This window comes from Leguminivora glycinivorella, chromosome 27, assembly GCF_023078275.1.
Source record: "Leguminivora glycinivorella isolate SPB_JAAS2020 chromosome 27, LegGlyc_1.1, whole genome shotgun sequence".
NCBI lineage: Eukaryota > Metazoa > Arthropoda > Insecta > Lepidoptera > Tortricidae > Leguminivora > Leguminivora glycinivorella.
Genome location: NC_062997.1, coordinates 4,865,179 through 4,885,511, shown reverse-complemented (window position 1 = coordinate 4,885,511; position 20,333 = coordinate 4,865,179). Strand labels below are relative to the sequence as shown.

The 20,333-nt window shown below is 36.8% G+C and overlaps 1 protein-coding gene across 2 annotated transcripts in view; it reads left to right on the top strand.

The window, feature by feature from the left end:
- LOC125240342 (homeobox protein DBX1-like) overlaps window positions 1–16,778 on the top strand; it is a 47,849-nt gene extending 31,071 nt beyond the window's left edge. For both annotated transcript variants that reach the window (XM_048148235.1, XM_048148236.1), the window contains exons 5-6: window positions 15,290–15,503; window positions 16,415–16,778. In XM_048148235.1, the coding sequence (XP_048004192.1) occupies window positions 15,290–15,503; window positions 16,415–16,527 (327 nt within the window). In that variant the 3' untranslated portion in view covers window positions 16,528–16,778. The remainder of the gene's footprint in view (window positions 1–15,289; window positions 15,504–16,414) is intronic.
- Window positions 16,779–20,333: the final 3,555 nt, after the last annotated feature.

Sequence of the window (20,333 nt, the reverse complement as noted above, 5' to 3'; positions counted from 1 at the left end):
TTGTGTTCATTAGAACATATCACATATATGAAACCCGATAAATTGAGAACATTTTTAACTCCCGACGCCAAAACGACGGGCTGTTATAAGTTTGACGTGTTTGTCTGTCTGTCTGTGTGTGTCTGTCTGTGGCATGTAGCTCCGGACGGATGAACCGATTTAGATTTAGTTTTTTTTTGTCTGAAAGCTAAGTTAGTCGGGAGTGTTCTTAGCCATGTTTCATAAAAATCGGTCTACTATGCCGAAGTCGGAGGTTTTTACAAAATTTTAATTTTGTGGTTAGGTTATTCTTTTAAATAAGAACATTGTAGAATTTGCACATAGTTGGAATTTCAAAAACCAGTTTGCTCAACTTATCGGGTTTCACCAGTAAAATCTCGATATGTGGTTTGTGGTGGAAGAAGCGCTGGTGGCCTAGCGGTAAGCGTGCGACCTTCAATCCGGAGGTCGCGGGTTCGATCCCCGGCTCGTACCAATGAGTTTTTCGGGACTTATGTGAGAAATGTCATTTGATATTTGCCAGTCGCTTTACGGTGAAGGGAAACATCGTGAGGAAACCGGACTAATCCCAATAAGACCCAGTTACCCTTCGGGTTGGAAGGTCAGATAGCAGTCGCTTTCGTAAAACTAGTGCCTACGCCAAATCTTGGGATTAGTTGTCAAAGCGGACCCCAGGCTCCCATGAGCCGTGGCAAATGCCGGGATAACGCAGGAGGATGACAGATTGGCGAAAAAGCGTAGAAATAGAACATTTTTAGGGTTCCGTACCAAAAAGGTACAAAAGGAACCCTTATGTTGGGACTCTGTCCGTCTCTGGTCTGTCTGTCATATTAAGAGTAAATATATCGAGAACTAATTGGACGTAGTTACGCAGAAACGTTCCGTTCCACATGAAATTTTCATTTAGATTTGATTTCTATTCTATTCTATTTAGTTTTAGACCTTGTATGAAAAACAAAAGTCTTTCATTTCAATGACAATTTCAGATGGATTGGAACGATTGGAACGTTTCTGCGTAACTACGTCCAATTATGCTATCGATTTGAAATTTGGAATAGTTGTTATTGAAAGCATTATTTTTTTATTTATTAATGAACTGTAGAAAATGGCCAACATGAAAAGGAGAGCAAATAGTAAATTTCGTTACTAGGTCAAGTGGCGTATCGTTAGAAAGAACTCAATTTTTTTTATATTTTTTGTTATCGAAAAAAAAAAGAATTTTGAAGGAAAATGTAAAAAAAATCTAAGCTTTATAAGCATAATTTAATAAAATAATATCCTTAACCAATGATATCCCCTAATAAGCACTCAAAAGCAATCGTTTAAAAATAAAATCCGGATTCAGGCGCCATATTAAATTCCCCCACAGTTTGGCCAACATTACAGATTATCTCAGTTTAATTTGTAAATCGAACGAGGGCGCGCGTTCACCTTGCTTACGCGACATAAGACTCGCTTAGGTACGCGTCGTGTAAAAATTCCTTAAATTCAAGCTACCTGTTAAGACGCATGTCTTCATTAGTTTCAGTTTAGATTCTATTTATTAAGGTTAGTTTTAGTTTTGACTTGTTATATAAATTGGTATTATAATTATAGTGTGAATTGTGTGTATCGTCTTAAAATGTATAGTACGCCTGTAAAGGTAGAGTTTGGTGAGACTACTTGAGTAGCAAATATAACCTAATATGTAACCCATTCTCCACATGCATAAATAAATCATTTCATTTCATTTCAATCATTTCATTTCATTTCATTATAAAAAAAATGTAATATAAATAAATGCTAGGTACTTAATCCTTAAAATGGTGGTATGTGTCCTCTAGCCGAAATGACAATCGGTTGACGCTACTTAGACGCCGATCGAAATGCGGGCTCTGTCATGCTAATAGGTACGGAAGAACGATAGAGATAGCTTACCTTTGAAAAGCGATATTTAGGGCCACTCAAGAGTGAACAAATCAAGAGTGAACAGGCATCTTCTGGGCGAGCTCACTCCATCATAGGCCACGTCTTTGCCTTTGGCTAGTCTGTGGTCAAGAGTAAGCCCATTTATAATAAAATTTTAAAAAAACTTTTTTTCTCCTATTAGCATTGAAAGAGCTCGCGATTCTGAGTGGAAAACACATAAAAATTTCCAAATCTAAAAAAAATTGGGGTGGACAAATTTGAAAAAAAGGCCCATTAGTATTTAATAAGCGTTTGTGCACTTGGCTATGTACAGTCGCCATCAGAAATATCGGAGCGGTCAAGGTGCTCACAAATATCTGAACACACCTCTATTGTCAAGGCGATAAGGCGTGTTCAGATATTTTTGCACGCCCCGGCCGCTTAGATATATCTGATGGTAACTGTACCCTGGAGCGTACCCCAAGCGCGATGTAGTTTTTAACCTGTTAACGCCATCTGTTAGAATATTGTGTCACCACGCTGACAGTGACAGAGATCCCGTGGACTATTACACCACAGTGACATTGACAATTGACACTGACAATTATATGCTTATTTCTGGGTTGATAAGTAACATTGTTACTCAGCGTCAATATTTCCTTGTTGAGCAGAGATGAATGGCGATGTGTCACTGTCGGGCGCTTTGCTTCTTCTTTTCTTATACGCACTGCCAAGGAGTGGAATTCCTTGCCGGCGGCTATATTTCCGAGCTCATATAACCCGGCAACCTTCAAATCAAGAGTGAACAGGCATCTTCTGGGCGAGCTCACTCCATCGTAGGCCACGTCTTTGCCTTTGGCTAGTCTGTGGCCAAGAGTAAGCCCATTTATATAAAAAAAACACTATTCTGAAATAATCCACAGATGAATGCGAAATCTACATACATACATACATATATATAATCACGACTGTATCCCATAAAGGGGTCCACATGAATACTAAGTTTCAGTGCCACTCTTGGCAAAAAGGGGTTGAAAGAAATCCAAATTGTGACATTGCAGTGACAGGCCCGCCTCTCGCTTACGCCACAATTTAACCCATGTGCAAAATCAAGAAAAGTCGAAAATCGTCAAGATATCAAAACCACTTCAAAACATACAAAACATTTCAATTAAAATTGACGTTCTGGTTTGTAGAATTCGCCAGTATTCGCTACGCGATCGCAATCGTGCGAGGGAACCGTCTTGCCGGTTGCATTTGACGTGAAATAATTATAGGGAGCGCTCGCGACGGGCAGACAGGCCGGTAATATATTGTGTTTTTATATGGAGTCGTGTGTTTAAGTTTCGAGGTTAAATGAGTAAAATTAAATATATATTTATATGGTGACTCTGTATTTCATAGTTTTTTTAATAAAAAAAATAAACATATATTTGGCGCCCAACGTGGGGCCATAATATGGATCCCTGGTTTTATTAACCTATAGTTTATATTTCACTACGTCTGCTTTTTAAAACGACGGGGTGTTATAAGTTACGTGTCAGTCTATCTGTCTGTTTGTGTGTGTATGTATATGTAGGTATCTGTCTGTGGCATCATAGCTTTCAAACGGATGAACCAATTTAGATTTAGTTGTTTTTGAAAGCTGAATTAGTCGGGAGCATTATTAGCCATGTTTGGAAATCGATCCACTATGTCCTCCGCCATTTTTCAAAATTTAAATATTATGGTTATGTTAGTTACTTAAAACGTCTATCGTACAGTGGCGCCCAACGTGGGCCCATTTCTTATTTTTCATAGATCTATAGTTTTTTTTTATATTTGACTACAATATTTTACTTCACACCTTCAGTAATATAGTCACCAAAAATTTTTAATCAGGTAAATTGTCAATATTTACCTACTGTAGTATTTATAACGTTTTCAATTTGATTGAAATAAATACCGTAATGTAGCAATTCATAACATTCACTTAAATGAGTTAATTTTATACTGTTCTTGTATAGAAACTCTTGTGGTCTAACTACCCTGACCCATTGGAGCAAAGTAGGCTTATTTAAATATCACTTAAATTAGTGTGCTCTTAAAGAATCTTCTTTGCAATGTCCTGATATTAGGGTAGGTACTATCAGCTGCAACAGTACATGGAGAAATTATGAATAAATTCATTGATAAATTCGCCATTAACTTTTGCATCTGATAGTACAAATACTAAAATAATACAAAGAGTATTCCATTGTAATAATTTTAATATTATTTTGGCAATTCTGTCCCTCTCTAACTCTGCTCGGGACCCTGAAGGGTGATTTTTACTTCATGCCTCCAGATTAGCCCTAATCGGTGAGGGGAGTTGTGGCTGCGACCCTTAAGGGGAAGTGTGCAGGAATATTCATTATGGGACGGAAGGACTTGAGGATTTTCTACTCTTAAACGGAGTGATATACTGAAAAAAAAGATTTTTCTGTTTTTTTTTCTAAATAAATTGTTACAGATGTTGAAAATAGAGACACTTATTTTTTTTTATTAAGATCACATAAAAGGTTTTGCTCCTTATAACATAATAAATCGTCACTACTTTAAAAAAATCTCGTATCTCATGCTTCTCCTCAAAGTTAAAACGCAGTAAGTCTATATGTATTCCATACATACTTACTACAATTTTCTTTTCATTGACAGACGAAGATACAAGTTTTTTAAAAGTAGTGGCGAAATGCGGTAAAAGTTGGATCCAGCTCACCTTACCGTAAAATTTTACAACTTAGCCTTTGTCAAAGTTTAGTAATTTGCTAAATATTAAAAATAAATTGTTACAGATACGTTTTAGTTTAATCTGCAATTTGTACGATTAATGTGAGTTATTTTGAAGTGTAACGCGAGAAGCAAAGGTATATTGAATGGGCAATGTTGTAAACACATATTTATTTAGTAGTTTTCGTATGATATTTTCCCGTTTTTGCCCTTGATTAAAACAATATATCCCGTTATCCCCTCTAAGGCGATAATTTGATACAGATTGACGACAAAAGCCGTATCACATCGGTAATTAATAAGCGTCTCCCCTGCTAGGGGACATGTGGCGTTCAATCACAGAAGGGTCCCCATGATCCATTTGCAATAAAGGCTCATTTAGACAATTCAGTAACTTATTGATTTAGACTAACACGATTTGCACTCATAATTTTAGAACAAAACGGGACTTAATCGCGTAAAGCGATTAAGTCCCGTTTTGTTCTAAAATTATGAATTCAGTAACTTTCTTCTTTCTCTAGATACAAGTGAGTGCGTTTAGTAAAACGTCGGTTACGATTAAGGTGAGATTTACTTATATATTTATATGAATAAACTGACAAAGCGGCTTTATAGCAATCGACAAAGTGGGACGTTTTACCGTGTACACTCACAAATAGTTATTTACAAGAAATAAAAGTAATAACATTATGGACCATTGACCGGGTCCTAGGGTCCATTCCATCTGAAATTCAGAAAAACAGAAATTCCGATAAAGAGGTTTGACGACCAGTCTGGCCTAGAGCGTAGTGACCCTGCCTGCTACGCCGCGGTCCCGGGTTCGAATCCCGGTAAGGGCATTTATTTGTGTGATGAGCACAAATATTTGTTCCCGAGTCATGGATGTTTTCTATGCATATTATATTATATATTTGTATATTATATATATCGTTGTCTGAGTACCCACAATACAAGCCTTCTTGAGCTTACCGTGGGCCTCAGTCAATCTGTGTAAGAATGTCCTATAATATGTATTTATTTATAACAGGTTCGTTCACGAACCGTATAGATCCTTTTCTCTGATGGAAAGGCACAACAACATTTCATCGATATCTGATACAAAATAAATATTGACGGATCTTCTTAGGTTCGTTTATGTTGCTAAGAATTATGTTCCAATTCGAACTGTGCCATACGTCGAATATTAGATCTAGACGCGATATGCATTGGATATATTATATCATTTATATCATATAAAAATAGCTTTTCTTGACTTGTGATTCTGTCAGATCGGTATTATATGAATCATATTGCAGTGACATCCTACTCACATCTTAGAAGTATTGTTCGAATACCATACGAAAGTCACATTATGCTAAAACTATTAAGTAGATAAATATACATTTGCTTTTAGTTAAAACAAGCAAAAAAACCTTTTTTCATTCCGCTTCTAAAGGCTGACCCGTGTCACAGTATAATAAAGAGTACTATCGTACAGTATGGCCACTCCCGCTCCCCGCTGGAAGCGCCGCCCACCCCCTCTCGGTTACCTCACAGTTACCGCCTGTCAAAAACGCGAACAGTCGACCTGTCATATCTCACTCATACAAGCATGGTACGCGTTCACCTACACAGCTTAGAATGTGTGTCAGGAACACGCCTCTTTCATATATTTGATCGCCAGTGTCCGAGGTGTGCCCGTGTGGTGACGGGTTAAGAATTTCACCACCCCCTTTCTTCCCGTTGGTGTCGTAGAAGGCGACTGTGGGATATGGGTTAAATTGTGGCGTAGGCGAGAGGCTGGCAACCTGTCACTGCAATGTCACAGTTTCGTTTTCTTTCAATCCCTTATTTGCCACGAGTGGCACTGAAACTTGAGTAGTTTCATGTGCTCTGCCTACCCCTTCATGGGATACAGGCGTGATTGTATGTATGTATGTAAACTGACAAAGCGGCTTTATAGCAATCGACAAAGTGGGACGTTTTCCCGTGTACACTCACAAATAGTTATTAACAAGGAATAATAGTTATTTGTTATACAAGGGGGCAAAGTTGTATTTTAACGCCGAGTGTGGAATTGAAAAACGAGCAAGTGAAAGGATTTTATAGTTGAACCACGAGCGAAGCGAGTGGTTCGAGAATAGAATCCTGAACTTGCGAGTTTTTTAACACACGAGAAGTAAAATACATTTGCACCCGAGTGGAACACAAAACTTTTCCCTTCACTGTAGCGAGGAAACTAAAACGCAAAAAAAAAGGTGTTTATCACTGCTTCCAGTAGTTCCACAGGTGGTAAATCATCTTTATTACTAGATTCACCTACTTTTATCAATTTTAAAGCAGTTAATTTGACTTTATCAAGGTCAAATTACTTTACCCACTAGTGGATAAAATGCGTTTTTACCCGCTGGTATTAAAGGACAAAACACGTGTTTCCGAGCTAGTGAGGGGAAAAAGTAATAACATTATGGACCATTGACCGTGTAGGGTCCTAGGGTCCATTCCATCTGAAATTCAGAAAAACAGAAATTCCGATAAAGAGGTTTGACGACCAGTCTGGTCTAGAGCGTAGTGACCCTGCCTGCTACGCCGCGGTCCCGGGTTCGAATCCCGGTAAGGGCATTTATTTGTGTGATGAGCACAGATATTTGTTCCTGAGTCATGGATGTTTCCTATGTATATAAGTATTTATATATTATATATATCGTTGTCTGAGTACCCACAACACAAGCCTTCTTGAGCTTACCGTGGGACTCAGCCAATGCGTGTAAGAATGTCTTATAATATTTATTTATAGCAGTTTCGTTCACGAACCGTATAGATCCTTTTCTGATGGAAAGGCACAACGACATTTCATCGATATCTGATACAAAATAAATATTGACGGATCTTCTTAGGTTCGTTTATGTTGTTAAGAATTCTGGTCCAATTCGAACTGTACTATACGTCAAATATTAGATCTAGACGCGATATGCATTGGATATATTATATCATTTATATCATATAAAAATAGCTTTTCTTGACTTGTGATTCTGTCAGATCGGTATTATATGAATCATATTGCAGTGACATCCTACTCACATCTTAGAAGTATTGTTTGAATACCATACGAAAGTCACATTATTCTAAAAGTATTAAGTAGATAAATATACATTTGCTTTTAGTTAAAACAAGCAAAAAAACCTTTTTTCATTCCGCTTCTAAAAGCTGACCCGTGCGGTGACGGGTTAAGAATTTCACCACCCCCTTTCTTCCCGTGGGTGTCGTAGAAGGCGACTGTGGGATATGGGTTAAATTGTGGCGTAGGCGAGAGGCTGGCAACCTGTCACTGCAATGTCACAGTTTCGTTTTCTTTCTACCCCTTATTTGCCAAGAGTGGCACTGAAACTTTAGTTACTACCCCTTCATGGGAGGCAGGCGTGATTGTATGAATGTATGTATGTATGTATGTTCTAAAGGCGATAATTTGATAGAAATTGAGACAAAAGCTGTATTGCATCAATGACTAATTCCAAACGTCCCCTTTTAGAGAGGGGACGTATCGAGAATTCACCGATATCGGGTACAACCAAAATATTGACTTTGTAATGTATTTATCGGAAAAGGATATTCTTTGGTATTTCAAAAAGTGGAATCTTGAGCGTTGCGAGGATTTCAAGATACGAAGGTTAAACAGACTTTGTCACCGAGTGAAACACAAAATTTTTCACCACACCAACACGAACAAAATACTGACTATAAAACATCAAACTAACTCAATTCCATCAATTTTTTTCAATATTTGTGATTCAAAATCATCATTTATAGGTAAAATCTACCAGCCAGCTTAAGACATCAAGTTAAAATTTGTATGACATTACTTTGCGCTCTTGTGGATAAAATGCAATTTTGCTATCTGTTTTCGAATAGCAAAGAGAGAATTTACCAGTCGGTGTGGTGAAAAATATTTGAACACGACTCTAATAATACGTGCTTAATACGTGTTTTTTTTGTTTTCCATTAAATTCGACACGTCGTTAGGTAACTTAACCTAACTTGTATATCACTTTTAGTAAAATTAGCAAAAAAAAAATTAAATTGAATTCAATAAAAACAGGGTGTATAGTACATACTGTTCAGATATTTTGTTCGTGTAACTTAACGCGATTTTTCAAAATGACGCACTTATCTTGCAATTAACACTATATTAACTATAACTACTCTCAAGTATACTAAACATACACTAATAGTTGTGTGGGACCCTCGGGACCCCAAAAAGGGCTCGCGTCAGCTGCAGCGTGCGTTGTCGCGCGGTCAGATGTAATTGATTATAAGTCGACGGGTCTACGCTCGGTCTACGATCAACGGTACAAAAATGTCTATCCGCAACTATCTTTGATACAATACAAAACAAATCATCTATTCATGGTAAACGTAGCAATACAAGCACATTTAACAATTAAAAATTAAGATTTTGAAAAAAAACCCTACATATTGGACCGATTTTCATGAAACATAGCTTAAGAACACTCCCAACTAAGTCAGCTTTCAAACAAAAAAAAACGAAATCTTAATCGGTCCATTCGTTTAAAAGCTACGACGTCACAGACAGATAAAGAGACACGTCAAACTTATAACACCCCGTCGTCGGGGGTTAAAAATTAACGTTTTTGAAAGGGTGCAAAATTCCCTAAAATATCTATATCCCTAACGGCATTTACCTACATAGAAAAAGTACGGCAAAGAAAGTGAATTCAAATTTCGTCACGTGGACGAAAATTAGAGCTTGACGGAAACTCCAACAATAACACTATTTATTTTTGTAGATATTAGTCATTCTTAACTTTACCTAATCCTTTTTTTTTTTAATACTACGTCGGTGGCAAACAAGCATACGGCCCGCCTGATGTAAAGCGGTCACCGTAACCTATGGACGCATGCAACTCAAATAGTGTCACATGCGCGTTGCCACCCCATTAGAAACTTGTACACTCCCTTTTGCTGTGTTAAGTACACAGCAAAAAGGAGTGTACAAGTTCTAAGGAGGGTTCGGGTTGCCGACGGACGACGGACAATAGACGGAACAAGTTAGTTCCGTAAGTCCTCCCGTCATCAGCACACCGCACCCTCGTTGAGCTCTGGCAGCCTTACTCACCGGCAGGAACACAACACTATGATCCTGATTAATTTTAATTAATTTAAATAATTCCGTCTTTACTTCAGACTTTTGTCCTCAATAGCGCAAGTTTTCATCTATAACGGGTTATCTCTACCTGTATAGAATTACGCCATCTGTGGGCACTTCCTATAATCTATGCTGCGAAATACGCACTGCAAAATAGGCATTAAATTCATGCCAATAAACACGAGATTCCGTCACAGTCCACGTAACCAATGAATCTAATTTTCGGACGGTCTGTTCGAAATTTGAAATATTCATATTTGGAATGAATATTCAAACGGGGCCTGTTTACATTCACGGCGTTCCAATTTCGAATGTTGAATTTATTTATTTTGCCGCGGTTTTTTGGCGTTTTTGCATCGTGATTGACAGTCGGCCATGTTTTGTTTGCGTTCCATAGACAAATAGTTTATTTTTTTTAATTTTGGCATTCAAATTCGTGGTGTAATTGTATGTGTACAATCGTTTAAATTTAAATAGTTTTATTTGCGTAACCCTTCGGTGATTAGGGTTGACTTTTATTCAAATGGTAATATTTGCCATTGAGACGACTTGCAAACACAGTTACACATTTTTTATCTAACATTTAGCTTACGTATTGTTATTGCCTAAAAGACAATTATACTCTTGTTTATTTGTCATTTTAATTGTGTCTAAGTAATCAAAACATGACTGGTAGAGAATGCCATCTGGCATTAAGTCCGCCATTTGTACTTTTTAGGGTTCCGTACCTCAAAAGGAAAAAACGGAACCCTTATAGGATCACTTTGTTGTCCGTCTGTCCGTCCGTCCGTCTGTCAAGACCCTTTTTCTCAGGAACGCGTGGAGGTATGAAGCTGAAATTTATATCAATTACTCAGGTCTACTGTCCCTTGAAGCTGTGAAAAAATCAAACTTCTAAGCCAACGCAATCAAAAGATAGAGCCGTTTATGCCGCAAATTTTCGACACTTGCAAGGGAATCAAAACCTACAGGGTGCTTCCCGTGAACTCAGAATCTTGAAATTTGGTACGAAGCAACGTCTTATAGCATAGATAAAGGAAAAATTACGAAAACCATAAATTTTTAGTTACATCACATAATATATTTTTTTTTAATAATTTTAACCTTACTACCCATTTCCTCATAAACGCGTAGAGGTATTAAATTGAAATTCATACCAAATACTCAGGTCTATAATACCTTTAAGCTGTAACAAAATCAAACTTCTATGTCAACGCAATCAAAAGAAACAGCAATTTAAGCTGCATATTTTGAAACTCGCAAGTACTCGCAAGGGAATCAAAACCTAAAGGGTACTTCCAGTCGACCTAGAATCTTGAAATTTGGCATGAAGCAACGTTTTATAGCACACATAAAGGAAAAATTCAGAAAACCTTAAATTTTTAGTTACATTACAAAATATATATTATGACTCGATTGTCGTAATGAACGAACTTTGTAAACCTTGCAGGTTTGTACGGAACCCTCGGTGCGCGAGTCCGACTCGCACTTGGCCGGTTTTTTATATTGTGCAAAGTTTAAATAAATAAAACATGACTCCCATATATGTAAATAAAAACTTTAAGAGTTTAGAAATTATCTCGATCTATAGTATAAAAGGGGTCTTCGAAAAATAATTGACAGGTTTTTTGAAGATCGGCAACGCGCATCTCTAGAGTTGTAGACGTCCATGGGATACGGAGACTGCTTACAGATATGACGAGCGCATGCTTGTGTGCCACCGCCGTAGTTTTAACAAAAATATCAATTTATTTATTGACATAACTGGAGGGTTTGATATTTATAATGATTTTTTATTTCGGAACTAAAACTTAAAATGTTATAATTATTATAATGTCGAACTCATTGAATATTGAAATAAGCTGCGAAACTAAAAGTTCTAACGATGAAAGAACTTGAGCTCGCAAAATATTGCCAAAGTTTAGCTCATTAATATGTAAGATGCATAAGGAGGCAAACATTTTATTGGATATAAAACAGTAGAAAATTTCAGCTTGAATGAAACTATACTAAGGCCGATAGTCCACTATAATTTATGTTTATCATAGAAATATGATCATAGACAACATGCCGTCCTTTTTCTTCACCTTGAGAAAAAAGCCGAATCCTACACCGGGGCAAACGACGCAACGGAGCCACGCTGTTACGTCATCGCCCAAATCAATTGTTTAGTTGTAAACTTTTATTGTTTGTTTTATTTTCATGTTCTTATTTACTGTTTTTTTTTATTTAAATTTCATGACGCATTGGATTTATCTGTAATGTCATTGAAATATGTTTTCAAATAAATAAATACCGACCGGTCACTACCGACCGGTCTGGCTCAGTCGGTAGTGACCCTGCCTGCTAAGCCGCGGTCCTGGGTTCGAATGCCGGTAAGGGCATTTATTTGTGTGATGAGCACTGATATTTTTTCCTGAGTCATGGATGTTTTCTATGTATATATATATAAGTATGTATTTATCTACAATATTTAAGTATGTATATCGTCGCTTAGCACCCACAGTACAAGCTTTGCTTAGTTTGGGGCTAAGTTGATCTGTGTAAGGTGTCCCCAATATTTATTTATTTATTTAAATAAATAAATAAATAAAGGCTTATGATCATATTTCTATGATAAACATATGACATTTTGGGAAACCTAGTAGATCTTGCTCAACATCATGGATCTATCAGCCTACCAATTTTTATCAAAATCGGAGACTTGATCGAAATGCAAAAACTTTTAGTACATTTTGTAACTAGTGCGGAATGTTCCAAACTGTCCCTTTAAATGGACATTGGGGCTAAGGAGGAACACAAATCGGCAGTGAAGGGTCGGACTGACTGCAATTTGACAGAAGCGTGTTACTGACAGCTCAGTAATTGTTCGTCGCCGCTGGCTACTTTCGATGGATTGCGCTGGGATTGTGTAAAATGTTGTTATTTGATTATAACCCCTTCCATTAATGAAAATACACACCTATTTATAGTAGTTAGTATACTCTGCCACAGCGATCCTGCCAGTAGAAAAGGCGACAAATTAAAAAAAAAATTAGCCGCGAATATTTTATTTCTATTAAAACAAAAACAAACAGTTTTATTTCATTTATAAAAATCGTACATTTAGGTGGATCATAATTAAATGAACTTTCCACTAATAGGTTAACACTTATAAATCTGTATAAAAGTCTTCATATATTTTGGCTGGTCTGGCTTAGAGGGTTTTCTGTGAAGTTAAGTGTTCAGTGTTAAAAATAGTACATTACGATATAAGTGCGTAAAAAAGGAAGTTCGAAACGAGTGGCGATAAATTAAAACACGACCGAAGGGAGTGTTTTAAATCGACACGAGTTGCGAATTTCCTTTTCGCACGTGTATCGTACGACGTTTTTCAGTACAGATGAGCTTCCGAAGTTTCGACCTGTTATATAATGAACCACTTCTCGCACTAGTGCGTAAAAAAAACACCATCTGTACTGAAAAGAGTATTTCAAAATTTACTCATGACCTTGTTATAACATCGTTATTGTAGATGACTAGAACAGCCTCTTAAAAAATCCTTGGCTATCCTTGAATCGTTTCTTGCGATCGATATAACAATCCCGTTCAAAAACAGCTACTTACCTAAATATATTAATCAAGAATCACCATCAATGACATCTGTGCGCATTATCGAAAATCCGCTAAAAAAATCACATTAACGCAAATCGAATTCCCATTTCCAAATTCGAATCTATGGCAAAATTCTAACAGTTTTTTGGAACAACACCGTGTCCACGCATTGTGTTTTTGACGGCGCGTTTATTGATGGCTGAGAGGCGTGGTCGCCTGTGCCCCGAAAAAGAAATACGTTTTGGCGGGATTGTCGTTGTTTTTTAGAAAAAAATACGAGTTTAATGGAAAATATATTGTTAGGGTTAGATGTTATTTATTTGAGGTATTGTGCTAAATTAGTATTGTAGTTTTGATATTTATTGTTTTACAAAATGTACTTACTCCAGATAGTCGTATTAATCAAAGGTTAAGTAAACGTCATAATTTAAAGTCATAAATTAATTCATAATTTTTTGGAAGATATCCCTCAAAGGGATAAGTTCGCCTTTGTACTGTTCTTTACTGTAATTACTGTGTTTTTTGTTATTAATTGTACAATAAAGAGTTTACTACTACTACTACTACTAATTTAAAAGAAGTTTAACGTTTAAAATAATACTGGGACGCTATGCACTGACATTAATAATCGCTGCAAAGTTAGCTTATTCTGACTTCAAAGGACTATAGCATAACTACAGCATGCTTGATATTTCTATCATCACACTGGAAACAGAAAAATTAAAAAAATCTATTATTTGTAACCGTTCCACACTTCCAATGTTCAATAATGACAATTATCATTTTATAGACAATCGTCGTTCGCTCCCTATCATCGCGATATTGTCGAAATGCGGTTCATTCATGGGCAGATGCTTTCACGCCCGCGCGCAATGATTCATCACTGCACACTATTAAATCACACGTCACTTTCGCCATAGACAAACTTTTTTCATCGAAAACGGCGCGAAATCGTTAAAAAAACAAATTTGATTTCCGAATGACGAATAGTGCACGCCGATTGGCGTAGCCAATCAGTTATTGATAGATGTTCGATATTTGAAATTTGCGCATTTTGCGCCATTTGTCAGTTTTAAATTTGGAACGATCGTGAAATCGCGTTTATAATCGATTTCCGGATATCATTAGCGTTTTTGATAAAGACGTTAAAAAGACATGTTATACGTACTTCCGAAAAGATGGATTGGTTGTGATGAGTAACGGTCTTGGTTTGAAAAAAAAAATAGTTCATGATTTTTATCTCTTAACGTCCCGTATAGAATTTAGGTACAAGTTTAGTAAATAAAAACATTTAAGAGTAAGTAATACTTAGGTATAGGTACAGTGAGCTACGAAATAGGCTAGTTTCATATACTTAAAATAAAATAAATATTTTATGCAGTGCACGAAACACCACATAATTAAAAGAAAATATGGACAGTAGTTATGTTTTAACATAATTTCTATTTAATAAGTCAAAAAGAAAGATATAAAGTAAATGAATTGACCGTGACGTCACTCCTCAGTATTGATAAATTCTCCATGCCTTTTGCAGCTCACGAACCTACTCAATTACTTCTGCCAGCCTAGCCAAAATGACAATGCAACGCTAGACGCCAATCGAAAGTTCAGTCTGGACTCTATAGCGCCAATTCTTAAGAACGATAGAGATAGAAGCTATGTAACGATAACGGTATTTTAAACTTACCTCGTTCTTCTGTTCTGTGTTTTGATTTTATTGCCTATTTCTAGGTTATACACACAAATAAACTTGACTTTATTCTTAGTTTTTCTCGTGTAGTCTCTTCTAATATTAAGTAAATCCATAATCTTCGAACAAATATTGTCTATAAAATATCTCAAATACCTAATAATACAAAAATTATTGAAGGCCATTCAATGTCCATGACCAACTTTATTTTTTTTTTCTTTCCTCAGGTCAAAATCTGGTTCCAAAATCGTCGCATGAAGTGGCGCAACTCGAAAGAACGGGAGTTACTCGCGTCCGGTGGATCCCGAGAGCAGACTCTGCCGAACAAGAACAACCCTCACCCGGACTTGTCTGATGCTGAGGCGGATAAGCAGAAAATGTCTCCGGTTCCTGAAGATGAGGAGAAGAAGATGTTTGCCAGCACTTCTGGGGAATTTAGAGGTAATTTGTCTTTTGTTTTTATGGCTTTGACAGTTCTCAAAGACGACGAAGGTAGCAAATTGATGGTATCTTTAAGGCACTCTTATTCTTACTTGAAGTAAAAGAGGAAGAATAATCTGCATCGACCGATAAACAGGAGATGTCTCCAATGTTTAGAGGTATATAGTCTTATTATTTATTTGTATGTCTTTCCCATCTCGGAACAATGGTATTCCGGACCTTTGGGAGGCGTGCGCGGGGCCGAAGCCAACACGTAGAGGCCCTTTCGACACTTTAATGAAATGTAAGGGGTACACCGAGCGGATGTTGCCCTTGCCCGTATCATGGGACACACGCAGAGGCAACACCCGCCAGGGTGTAAGGACTATTTGAGAGTTAATGGAATCTAAAATGAACTGGTCTAGTTTGATGAAAGTGATGGACTAAATACTGGGCTATGGATAAAAAACCGGACGCCTGCCTAATAAAACGGTATCCAATTTTATTTCCGGCAGACGGTGACTCGTCCCCACAAGATGGGCCCCCACAAAAAGCGACATCCAAGATGGCTCAAGGGCAACACCGGTGTGAGAACTCAAGGGTGTCGAGAGGTGTACACCGCTTTCTGCCCAGTGGCTGTTAAGCCACTATTATTTATTATTATTATGATTTGTCAAGAGGGCTCTGTTATTCTGATGTACATATACGGTGACTGTTCAGTATAGTATGAAGAAAAATAGTTCTAATGAAATTTCACATGGCGATTTCAAAGGACAAGATTTCAAAGGCAAAAATCCAAGATGGTGGCTTGAATGTATGAGATATCGGTCCTAAATCCAATACCGGATAGGGTAATGTGAAAACTCATAATGGGAAAAGGTGAAGTTTAGAGATGAAATATTTCCGTTCTTTAAAACGATCTTTCTCTGCAGGTTACGAAGACAAAATGGCCGCCCCGTTTTACCGCGAGCCTTTCCAGCCAATGGACGAAGGCGAGGACTTTGACAGTGACAGCGCCAGTGACGAGGAAATCAACGTGACATGACGTGTTTACACGTAGCTGTATATAGGATAGGCTAGATGCGTTACTGTGATTGTTTAAAGGGATCATCTCGGTTGATTGCATGTGAATGATAGTTGAATTTCATTTAAAAAAAATCTCATCTTTTTCTCTTACATCTACTTATTCAAATATTCATGGTATCGTGCTATTAAATTGTCAAAGAACACAATACAATGAAATAAAACTATGGAAACGGATTTTATCGCATATAATGAATTTGCAATTCATCCCGACGTTTCGAACACTTTACAGCATGTGACTGATGAGTGATGAAAAATTACAATGTGCAAAAGGTATGAACCATGACCATAAGTAATATAGATTTTTAAGGCAGGTTCACACACTGTTAATAAGCTAGGTATACAATTTTCAAAGAAATTACAATTACTATGTTAAAAATCTACACAAAATTGACACAAACAAACTGCAATGTCCAACACCATACAACACAAATGCTTTACAGCCTTCGTCGTGCTTGTTCCGTTATCAGATGTACTACTACTGGATCCCAAGCCGGTAAAGCCATCTTCTTTATTTAAGTTATCTTGAAACGGTCTTCTATTAAAACTTATTTCAAGCCTATAAAGAAGATGTCACAATTCCTGAGGTTTGTGATACGCGATATAATCCGTTTCCATAGTTTTATTTCATGAGTAACTATCGCGGTAACCGAAGACAATATTAAACACAATACCATTTCAAATTATATTTTTAAGTAAATTCCCGAATAGTTACAGCGCTTATAGTTTTATTATCTACTAGCTTTTGTCCTGGCTTCGCTCGCGTTAGAAAGAGACAAAAAGTAGCCTATGTCACTCTCCATCCCTTCAACTATCTCCACTTAAAAAATCACGGCAATTCTTCGCTCCGTTTTGCCGTGAAGGACGGACAAACAAACAGACACACACACTTTCCCATTTATAATATTAGTATGGATTTTCTATCCGATAGTAGAGCGGATTTACATTTCATAAGCTTTTCGAAATAATTTACGATGTGATTTGATATTTGCCTACAATTAAGTCAAAGAAAATCTTACTGAACATATAATTATCTACTTACTTAGCTCAATGTATAGTGATAAACATTAGTAAGAAACAATAAACAATTCCTGGTTGGTTTATCTTCGTCATGAAATAATAATACCTACTGATTATTTTTTTACACAAAAAAATTTCACAGTACATATTGTTACCATCACGCTCAGGCCCTTTCAAACAATCACATTAATGTAATATTATATTGACTTTAATAGTTTTAAGCAGATGTAAGTATTGTAGACGTAATTTAGAACTTTGTCATTTAATAACTTAAATTATGCACGAAATATAATACATTGTACAATCACAAATAAATGCAAAGATAGGGCCCTTGGTAAATAGTAAAATGTGAGCACCTCAGATTATAAAGTTGACAAACTTTAAATAATGGTAAATAGTCCGTTGCTTCTGGAAAGTTATGTATGAAAATGTTGGCATAATTAATGGAAGATTTTTTTTGATTGGGATATGTACATTATAGGCCGAAGTAATTTTTCATTAACCCTCCCCATCCCTCCCCCCTCTGCGTCACCCCTCTTCCCCCCCTTAAATAGCCGAAAATGCGGTTTTTCGCGATTTCTGACAAAACCGTTGTAGATACAGAAAAAGCGTGTAGGAAAAAAGTAATCCTTGATAAATTTACTACAAATCGTTCATTGACACTTTGGTTCTAGCACTTATAGGTTTCGCGTGATCCATCACGAAAGTTGGTCCTTTGCTGCAATTTTCTTTAGTTAATGTTAAGTTTTCTCCCAAATTGCTTACGAAATCTGTTTGATATTACTAAAATATTATAAACTGAAAATGAATTTCAGGGGGAAAAATCACTACCATGGGTGGGACTTGAACTCACGGCTACTGGATTGATACTCCAGGGCTCTACCAACAGCTACAAAAAGCTCATCCCCAGTCATAGATATACTATATAGATCAATGGTACTCCTAGCGACTACTACCTGGAAAATATTACGTCTTAAATAGTTACTGGAATTCCAAGACATATTGGAAATTCCACCCATGGTAGTGATTTTTCCCCCTTAATTTTATTTTAGTCATGAGTTACAATATTTTAGTTATATCAAACAAATTTCGACGATTTCGTATGCATTTTAGGCGAAAACTTAACATTCACTAAAGAAAATTGCAGCAAAGGACCAACTTTCGTGACGGATCACGCGTAAACTATAAGTGCTAGAACCAAAGTGTTAATGAATGATTTGTAGTAAATTTATTAAGGATTACTTCGTTCCTACGCGCTTTTTCTGTATCTTCAACAGTTTTGTCAGAAATCGAGAAAAACCGCATTTTCGGCACTTTAAGGGAGGGTAGAGGGGTGACGCAGAGGAGGGAGGAGTGGGGAGGGTTGATGAAAAATAACTTCGGTCTATAACGTACATATTTCAATTAAAAAAAACCTTCCATTAATTATGCGGTAATTTTAGCTAATTTCCCCCTACTAAAAATATAGTTAACGGCTCAGCCACGACATTGGTCTAAGCGCGACAGCGGTGAGCGGCAGCCATACGTGCGAATGAAAAGTCCCATCGCTGTGTCTCGCTCGGTTCACTATTATCTGGCAGAAAATTTTTACGCATATATTTGATTCGTATAATAGTTTTTAGCAGAAGTCAAGTTTGGCAGAAACACCTTACGCAGAATATGCTTTGGCACAAATCATTTCGCAGATTTTTGTAATACCGAATCGTCTGTTGTCATAATGTTGATGAGCATAATAGTCTTCTAGTCAAACAATACGTTTGCAGATTTGTGTGTTTGTGTATTTAGGCGGCATAAAGTTGTAATTTGCTATTTGATAGCGAGTTGGATGTGTTGGGGATGCAAGATACCTAACCCTCCTCCTCGCTTCGCTCGTCGTCGTACCTAACGGTGACTCTGGGGCAGTTTTTATTTTCTGATAGCGAGTAATAATTCTGCTAATGTAAATATGCTATAAGGTTATTATGGTACATACAATTATGCTAAACCAAAGTCGACCAAAGTAATGTTCTGTAAAACAATATTCTGCCAAATGTATCTTATGCGTGGTAGTAATAATGCCAACTAAGTTTTCTGCAAAATTACCATTCGATCCAAAGTGTTTCTGCGAAACATGTTATGCGAAGTGTGTTTCGGACTAAAATTATTCTGCCAGATGAGGGTAACCCGTCTTGCTCCAATCTATGGCCGGCGCTCACCGCTGTCGCGCTTAGACCAATGTCGTGGCTGAGCCGTAAAGCCTGACCAGAAATATATGACTATTGTCAGGAGGGCGCTGTTAATCTGATGGATGGGGTGACAGTTCAGTTTAGTATGAAGAAAATAGTTCTAATGAAATTCCGCAAGATGGCGCGTAGTCATATATTTCTGGTCCCAATCCTAAATGGCAATTTTTTATTCAAGCCTTGTTCACACAGCAAATATTTGTAATTGTCTGTTTTCCTACTCATCTTGATATTTAGTATCAACACAAGATAGAAACCATTTCAAATACTTTTAATTCAAATCTGTTAATCAGAATTGGCCCCTCGTGGTTACTCAGTTTTTTCTATAAGTTGTAACAGACGGGCGTACCGGATCACAACATTTAATTATTTATTTATTTATTTATTACAATAATTAGCACTAACAGTTAAACCTTACGTACTAATTTATGATAATTTATATGGTAATAAAATAAAATAATCAATTGATATAATAAGTGAAACAATTACAATTAAATGACATTTAAAACAATTCAATTACATAATA